Consider the following 9476-nt stretch of genomic DNA (forward strand, 5'->3'; position numbering starts at 1 on the left):
GCCCGACGAGTCCAATGGCGGTCGACTATGAAGTGGAAAGAAAGTCTCACATAGTCCAAACCTCGTCAAATCGACGCATACAATATCATATGCACTTGCTATGAGATGACCCATATCGGGGAATGACATCCACTTCGAGACCGGAGCGATACCGATAAATGGTGGAACAAGTGAATCATGAATTTTTGCAAACTTTTCTTGATTTTCATATAGTCGGTCGTAGATGTCCCGATACGAAGTCAACTCTGCAAGAAGTTCCCGTCGGACTAAAGTGTGATTATTTTCCCCTTTACCGAGCAAACCCGCAACGGCCCGATATCCACAATTGCCGTCTCCTCCAACATCAACGATGTTATCGATATATTTGTGCATAAAAAGTGGCATCTCATCAATGTAGACAATGGGTATTTTTTTATCGGCGGTGTGCGAGGTGGCTTCGAAATACGGGCACCTTTGTTACCACTACACTTGGACTTAGGTGTCTCATGAATTTCCGGTAACGATGCATCAACATGTTCAAAGTAGGAAGGAGATCGTTTTGTTGATGTGTCATCTTGTGTAATTTTGGACTTTTTCGGTGCACCTTAGTCTTAACCGGTTGAGATGGCGGTTTCAAATCGGTGGTCTCCGGAAATGCGATCTTTCGCAATTGTTCTTTTATATGCATTTTTGTTGTGTCGTCCACTTTAGCAAACTTCTCCAATATCACTTCCAACTCGTCGGAGATGGTGATTTTGGAGTCATTTTCTTTCGGCGGGTCAAAATCATCAAAACGAAGTTTCTTCCAATGGTCGGCTACCTCATCCATGCGTATGGGTGAATTCAAATTCTTTTTTTTTTGCAAGTATACAAGCACATGGTAGGTCGTATGTCTTTCTAATCGTGCACCCACATAATGAACTATCCGGCCCCGTCGTCTCCGACCGCTTAGCTTCATGAAACAAAAAATTCAAACCCGTTCGAGATATGTTGTAAATCAATTGGGAGAATAGAATTTGCCCTTTAAACCGGTGTTCCATAACCGTCTTGCTCCGACCGAACGATGTTTGAATTTCATTGTGTTGATTTTCAAGCATTTGGTTCACGGTGTCCCATCCCCGACACAAATCTCCCTTGCTATCACCCAACCACCTTTTGAAGACCGCATGTGCGGATTCAACTCGGTTAGTCGTGGTGCAACCAAGATGTCTAACTCGATTTGTCCAAGCGCACACGACTTTTTCTCTAACTTTGTCAAGAATGGTGGATTCGACATAATGACAAAAAGTCTTAAGGGAACCACACAATGACCTAAAGTGTACCAATTTCTCGGTATACACATCTTCGGAGTAGGCATCCAAAATTTCCCTCCATGCCGCCATTATCCTATCAACCACAACACCGGCTTTAACAACTTTACCGTTTTCATCCGCCCTATCTTTTGTCCCAACCGCGGGTTTCAACTTGCTTCTCACGTTGCAAGTTATGTGATACCGGCAAAGTAAAGCGGTAGATGTCGGGAAGACGGTATCGACCGCATTCATCAAAGCATTGTCCCGGTCGGTGACAATGACGTTTGGCATAACCGCTTGATCAACTAACAAAGACTTGCAAATTCCCAAGGCCCACGTAAAGTTGTCTTCTTTTTCACACTCCAAAAAAGCAAACCCCACCGAATAAGTCTTGTCCGTCGAGGTAACACCGACTATCTCTAGAAGCGGAAGCCTATACTTGTTGGTCTTGTACGTCGAATCCATCACAAGAACGGTTGGAAATGTGTTGAATAATTTGATACTTTCGGGATGAGTCCAAAAAATATCACGCACCGTAACTTTGTCCTCGGAGGTTCGGAAGCTTGAAACATATTTGTTATCGCCTAGTAGTTTCAAAAGTTGTTGCATTTTCGACCGAGGACCCATATTCAACACTTTGAGATTGTGCCGTTCATTGTAAACTTGCTTGATATTTGAAACGCTATCCGGTTTCTTACGCTTCATATCGGCAAGTATGTTGCGAGGCGCCACTTTGACTATCGTTAAGTCCGATATCACATTCCTCTCTTCGCGGGACAAACGACACGCCATTGGATGTCCGTGTAACTTGACATCCAAGGCATGATTATGAATTCCACAAATTACGGTTAACCGCCACAAATCATCAACCCTCCGAGTAGCACGCAACTTAAAGGGACACCCGCACTTTCTCGACCCCGTGTCCTCGTGTTTTAGCACCCGGTTTGATTGTACATAACTACTACCCTGTTCGCAATTCAAAACAACGAAAGCTTTCCGCCTACTATTTCCGTTGTCCAACCTTAAAATAACAATTGCAAATCCATTTTTGTTAGCTTCCTTCCGAACCCAATCAAGCAATTGTTCGCGACCGCCGAAGCTCCGATCAATTGTAAAATGTTGCTGAACATCGACCGCATTGATCATAGGAGTAACGTCAATAACCGGATCGTTATTATCGTTGACAATTTCTGGAACTAATACTCCATCGTCTTGCACAATGTTGTCCGGATGCACCATACCTAACAAATGAATAAATTATCAAAAGTTGGCCAAAACTGTTTTTTTTTACTGCCAGGCCTATTTTCGGAAGTTCATTTCCGAAATATGTTAGGTAACATATTTCGGAAATGAACTTCCGAATTATATCAGTGTTCAGCAGAATTTTGTTGAATCAATGTAGTGAAATAGGGAATGAAATAAGTGATGTTTACCTGAAATTGTAGCTTTCTATGCTCCCTTTAACGTGATCAACGGTTTGAAACTTGATTTTAGGACGAAAAATGGATGGAGATTGATTGGGTTTTGGAGAGGGTTTGGAAAAGTGTTGGAGAAAAATGATGAAATAGTGAAGGAGGGAAATTTGTATATGCAGAAATATTTTCGGAAATGAACTTCCGAAAATATTAACGGTTTTGACATTTTCGGAGGTTCATTTCCGAAGACAAAAAAAATTCAAAAAAAAAAGCGCTTCGGAAGTTTATTTCCGAAGCAGGGGTAGTTTTGGTTTTTCGCTGGGGGTGACCCCATAAGGAGGTGGCTAAAGAAATTTTCTAAAGTTTCAGTGTGTTTTTTTAAGGACTAGATGTATATTCTTTAGTTTTAGACCGAACTATAATAAACATTGCTGTGATCTTTCTTATTCCTTATCTCATTTATTTTTAACATCTTTGCTTCTTCTTCTTTTTTTTTCTCTTCTTCAAAACATTTTTATTAAATTTCTTTTAACCAATTTTTTTATCTCTCAAACTCATTCTTCAATAAACAAAGGTGTCTAGAGATGCAATCAAACACTTACACTGTCAACTAGGCAAGTAGCTACAAGTGTAGAGATGTGGATCATAAAATTGAGGCCTTCACTTCAACCTACCAAAATAACTATAATCTATCTGTTTATAAAAAATATATATATATAACAATTTGAAGAATATACAAGATTTCAACAAACTTGAATATAATTTAGAACTCAACACATATTCAAAATATATAGAGGCATTCACTCAAAATCATATACCAAAGTATAACTTGGAAAATGAAAACTATGTGGGAACCAATGAGAATTTGCATCTGTCACCTATTAAGCACCATAATTTGTTCCATAAACAATAGATCCTGCAAAACGAAACCTTAGACATTAGAATTCTTTTCCAATTAACGCAACTTTTATAGAGACATTAATACGACATTGACACACTGATCCTAATAATAACTAAAAAAAATTAATTAAACATAATCACATATGTCAGTATCGTGTCTGGTTGTCTGATAAAAGGTATCGATTCTACTTAAATAAGAACAAAGACAATAACAACTCACCAAGCGTCGGCATGAGAAGAGACAGAACCGAAATTCCAGCAACCTTAAGAGGCAAACCAACTTTAAGCATGTCTTTAATTTCAATATGTCCAGTAGCAAATCCAACCACATTCGAAGGTGTTGAAGTAGGAAGCCAGAAAGCAAATTCAGTTGCTATACCACCAGGGATCATAAGAAGAAGTGGATGAACATGCATTGTTCTAGCTATATTATACAAAAGTGGAACAAGAAGTGTGGCTGTGGCATCATTGGAAGTGATGAATTCAGTGATAATGCTACATAGTAAAGTAACAGTAGGAACAATTGCTAAGTATGGAACATGTTTTAAGAATTCTAAGGCTTTTGACATTACATCTGCTAAACCACTAGATTCTACTCCGTCGGCAATTGCGAAGCCAGCTCCTAGTAACAAGATTAGGTTCCATGGTAACTTTTTGCATTCATTCCAGTTCATTAGTTTTTCTCCACTTTGCTTCATGTTTGGGATTATGAATAGTAACACTGCTGCCAAAACCTGCATTGCAAGAAATTTTCATATTTATGACTAGAAATTTTGGTCCAAAGTTCAGACACGTTTTTTAGACTTTGTTTAGATTGATAGAATCAGATGCAGAGGAGCGGTATGAGATGAAATGAAATAGTATTATATTCTATTCCATCATTTACCACCATATTTCTTCCCTACGTGGAATGAAGAATTTGTCTCGTTTCATCTTAAAATTTTCGAACAATGAAATAGAATCTTCATTTTGCTCTGATCCATTCTACTGAGTTTATTTGATATCCAAACATAACATTAAGAAAATTTTGAGATACTTACACTTATGCTTCCATCACCAACAAGACCATGGAACAAAACTCCCCATCCAGGTAAGTCATCTGAGATTCTTCTTGTCATCCACAATATTATTAATAACTATATTATTAACCACATTACGAAATTAAATCCTCGTAAAACAAATTAAATTACTTTATAATTATGATCCGATCACAACAATTAAATTATTGCGTGTGTGTTTGAATATCAATTTGAAAATCAAATCAATTCGAAAACCACATTCCAATGATTTAATTAATCAATTAATATCTAAGTTAAATAGTTAAAATTTCTAGTTAGACATACCCCAAAAACACATAACACCATCTTTTCAGCAAAACTCATGGGACCTGCAAAAATCAGGAACATAGTGAGTTACAGCTACATTCACTTTAGGAGCAAATAGAAATATTTTGTCATTTTATTTCAAAAAATGAAAACTATATAAAAGAAATTAATGAACATTTTTAGGATGTCAGAGAAAATGATATATATATATATATATATATATATATATATATATATATATATATATATATATATATATATATATATATATATATATATATATATATATATATATATATATATATATATATATATTTTAAATAATGTTGAAATTTTGAGACATCGCAGTCAGCGTGAAAAACGTGATATAGAAAAGTGATCAATCAATTACGTTCGTTACTATTTGTAAAAGGAATAATACAGATAGATTGATATCATCTTTATTATGCCACCCTCTTTTTTGTGAATAATTTCTTAACTAGTATTACCACTGGTCTATTCTTACTTCCTGGTTTTTTGTTTGGTTCTATTATAGAAAATTTTGGTTCCTAAAAATCTTTTCTGTGAAGGTGAGGAAGTATATTGACATCCTTCTAAAATCTATTGGATTATGTGTATTCAGCACCGTCTTTGAAGACGTGCAAGGCGGACTATCGCACAGGGTCTTAAAATTTTGACGGTTATACTGTAACTAAATAAGGCCTCATAAATCTTTGTCACTATGGTTAAATAGGACCTCTAATTATTTTGTTAGGGTTAAACTATGACTAACCTACATAGTACTTCAAAAATTTGAGACGGTGTGTCTGTAATATTGATGGTGCTGCTCTTAATTTCCTAGGGGTGGCTGCGTGTAGTCACTCTTGGTCGATTTGTTAAGCATTTATGCATTACTTATATTTTTTATGTGATCATAACCAATAAAATTGCTTATTTAGGAGGTTTGCATTTGCTATGATTAGAGATTGACTATGGGGATTAATTTTGATAGTAAAATTTCTTCCATACTTTCGTTGCACTTAAGAATTAAATAGCTAAATTTTATTTACCTTACTAAAAAGATGAACTTTATTATTCAAATTTATCATGAAAGAAATCAATATACCAATAATATTGTTAATATTTATTGAATTACTAGAAAGATGACTTTTATTATCTCTTCTAATATTTATAATATTTTTTTTCTAAAAATAGATATTATTTTCCTAAATATAAATTCTGTTAAGTATATTTTAGGAGGGCTACACTATTTTTCCTTTCATGTGGTTTTTTTAATGATTTATAGGTAAATGTTATTAATAAAGCAGTTGTGTTGTTTTTTTGTTAACTCCTACTTAAATTTTGGTTTAGTTTCCCAAATATTTTTTATTCGTTTTTTATTTTTAATGTTCTTTAAAAAATAATCTGTTTTTAAAGTAAACTTAAAGACGTGTTGGTATATTTTTAAACAATCTTGTTAATTTGGTGTAACAAATAACCAAAAGTAAAATAAAAGTAATTAACCAAAACGACAATGAAGCAGTAAGGGAGGAAGCAACATGGTAGGAAAAGCCATTTTTTATAGTTTCCTTTTGAAAAATTTCCTATGTTTTCTTTCTTTCTCTTGCCAACCCATTACTAAAACCTTAATATATTTTTTATTTAATAACGTGACAACTAAGATATTCACGTGACAAACTCGTTTAACATGCGGTTTTGTCTATGTGAATTGTAATTATATTTTATCAAAATTTAATGCATGTATCATCAAATGCATGGATAAAAAATTATCAAAACATTTTTAAAAATATAATCAAAATTTTCAAATGTTGAGTAGAAAAACTTACCAAGAGCTTCAAGATCCCTCTTCAAATGTGCTCTATCCAAATAATCAGACAAAACCCTACTGGACCCTTTTCGAACATACAGCAAACAAAGTATAATCCAAAAGCAAATAAGCAAAAAAACAGCCACAGGGAACCCAAAGAAGAACCAACTGTTGAAGCTTATTGGTTTTGCTTCTGGAACAAGACTCTTCCACATTCCAATTATGATCAAGTTCACACCTGTTCCTGTTAATGTGCTTATGCCGCCAATTGGTGTAGCGTAAACCACTGTTAAAATCACTGCTCTACTGAACTTGTTCATTAATTCAGATTGCTCGTGTGCCGGTGGTAGTCGGTGTAAGATTCCGGTTGCCACTGGCATCATCATTACTGCTGCTGCTACGTTGTGCAACCACATGCTGACGAAGAATGTGGTTGCACATAGACCTAATAGTAACATTGCTGGATTTAATGGATCGCCACAAAATATCAAGGTTACCTGTTAAATAAGGATTACAACATGTCACAATATAAAATTTAGCAAAATTATGTAGCAAGTCGTCAAATTAATCAAATTGCATAACAAAAATAAAAATAGGGAATGTGAGAATTAAATTATTGAAGAGGCCTTTGAGAATTAGCTATAACCTTTTTCTTTGAAAAAGACGTCTAATTGGATAAGAGTATGGGTATTTTATATAAACTACTATTGATCTTGATTCTTAAATAATATGAAACTTTTAAGATATATGAGAACAATACATATGGGCACATGTTATTTAAAATGTCTTGCTTTTTTTTCTCTTCATATTTTGGTAATTCGAACTTAAATTAGGGTTGTAAAACAAATTCGACCCGCAAAACATTTATGTTTGACCTGCATTTTTTTGGGATCTGACAAAAACTTTAGTTTTGCGCCCTTTAATATACCTATTTCGCTGAACCTCATTTTTTTACAGCCTTCTGCAAAGACGAATGAACATGCAAGAGTTCTTGCAATTTTTAGCTTTTAGGATTCAAGTCCTACATGTCCTCCCCGTCTTGTACCATTTTCATTTTTCAGCCGGACGAAACAAAATTTCATTTTTCAGCTCGACGAAACAAAATTTTAGACATGCACCTATAACTAAGTGTGATCCACAACATTTATTTACAAGAAACAAAGATTTTAGACTAACACTTTTAATTAAGAGTTAAATAAGTTTTTAATCCCTATAAATATTGCAGTTTCATTTTTAGTCTCTCCTGTGTTTTGACAACGGTTTTAGCTGATTTTAGCAACGGCTTATTTGTAAAAACTATTGCCTAAAGAAATGAAGGGACTAAAAATGAAACTGCGATATTTATAGGAACCAAAAACTTATTTAACTCTTTAATTAATTACTGGAGTGCTCCATTATTTTGCATTCTTTTGCAAAATGGGCATGACCAGTTTGTCAATCCTAATTTTAATGAGTAGAGGGGACATGTCACTTCGCCCCCTAGGTGCCACGTGCTAGTTTTTCAATGTCAATCATGGCATGCCAAGTTGGCCATATAATTAAATACTATAAAATATTACTAAAACATACTCCACCATTTTTCTGCCACCTAACAATCTAAATCAACATTAATGAGTATGATAAAAAAAAAAAATTCAAGAGAATAAAAATAAAAAATTATCTGTCATCAATGAGAAAAGTCCATCTTTCAATTATATTTTTATCAGCCAACAACATTGATCAATCATATCTTCAATGAAACATTTCCACAAAGATTTCAAGACAAAAACATAAAACAAAACCGACCAAATCATCATAAATAAATTAAATCAAGAAAACAATTTCTAAATCACTCAATCATATACATAATAAACAACTAATTTTCAACTATATGGAATTAAAAATTATTACTCACATTCAAAGCCAATCTTCTATGAACATTATATCTTTCCACAGCAAGAGCAAGAATGAAACTTCCCAAAACAAGAGTGATCACATCATCCATATAAGAATGAGCAACAGTATCAGCTGAAGAGATTCCAAAGAGAGGAAACAAGAACAAAGGACACATGGAAGTAACAGGAAGTGGAACAGCCTCAGTGATCCACCAAGTGAAAACCCAAGCAATCACACCAAGCATCTTTGTGCTTGTGGCAGGAGCATCAAGCTTCACTAGGAGACAAATAAGTAAGGACAATAAAGGTCCTAAGATTATGTAAAAGTTTTTAAGGTTGAAAATTGATGATGTGATTGTGAAGGAGTTGTTTTGTGGTTGATGGATTGGTTCATGATGAAGAGGTAGAAGTGGTGCTTTGAGAATGGGTGATGATGGAGTTTGTTCTTCAGACATGTTTGGAGAAATCAATGGTGGCTATGGTTGGAAAGGACAAGTTTGTTTGGGAGATGTGGGGCTTTTATTCATGAATTATTTGGTTTTCCTTTATTATTATATTATATATTAGGTATAATATGTCAAATTTCCAAATTGTTCATATGAAAAGGAAATTTATCAGTAAAAAAACGTGTAGGTGTATATCATTTAAATAAATCTATTTTAAAAATTAATAAAAATTATATATTATTGGATGAGATTAAGAGTTATTGATTAAACAATTTACATTTGACATTTTTTATTTTCTATGTCACATAGGGGTGGCAATAAAATCCATGAACATAATATTTATCCAATTCATCCACTAAAATCTATTCAATTTATCTATTATATAAAATATTAGTTAATGCATTTGATTCAATCCATCTATTTAGACACATAGATGAA

The 9476-nt window shown here is 34.1% G+C and overlaps 1 protein-coding gene across 1 annotated transcript; it reads right to left on the reverse strand.

The window, feature by feature from the left end:
* Positions 1-3365: 3365 nt before the first annotated feature.
* Positions 3366-9122, reverse strand: LOC131637676 (tonoplast dicarboxylate transporter-like). Its single transcript, XM_058908278.1, has 6 exons — positions 8613-9122; positions 6738-7215; positions 4930-4973; positions 4627-4722; positions 3807-4320; positions 3366-3602 (listed from the first exon to the last, which is right to left on the reverse strand). Exons 1-6 carry the CDS (start codon positions 9045-9047, stop codon positions 3568-3570), a joined length of 1602 nt encoding a protein of 533 aa, XP_058764261.1. The 5' UTR covers positions 9048-9122; the 3' UTR covers positions 3366-3567.
* Between the last annotated feature and the right edge of the window lie 354 nt (positions 9123-9476).

The sequence above is a fragment of the Vicia villosa genome, unplaced genomic scaffold (assembly GCF_029867415.1).
Source record: "Vicia villosa cultivar HV-30 ecotype Madison, WI unplaced genomic scaffold, Vvil1.0 ctg.002072F_1_1, whole genome shotgun sequence".
Classification (NCBI taxonomy): Eukaryota; Viridiplantae; Streptophyta; class Magnoliopsida; order Fabales; family Fabaceae; genus Vicia; species Vicia villosa.

What these genes read in the sequence shown, in the direction of transcription:
- LOC131637676 (XM_058908278.1), bottom strand. Translation starts at nt 9,047, where the DNA reads ATGTCTGAAGAACAAACTCCATCATCACCCATTCTCAAAGCACCACTT. An exon ending in ATAGAAGATTGGCTTTGAAT is followed by an intron (nt 7,216 to 8,612) that starts GTGAGTAATAAT and finishes CTTATTTAACAG; the next exon opens with GTAACCTTGATATTTTGTGG. An exon ending in TCTTCTCATGCCGACGCTTG is followed by an intron (nt 3,603 to 3,806) that starts GTGAGTTGTTAT and finishes TTCGTTTTGCAG; the next exon opens with GATCTATTGTTTATGGAACA.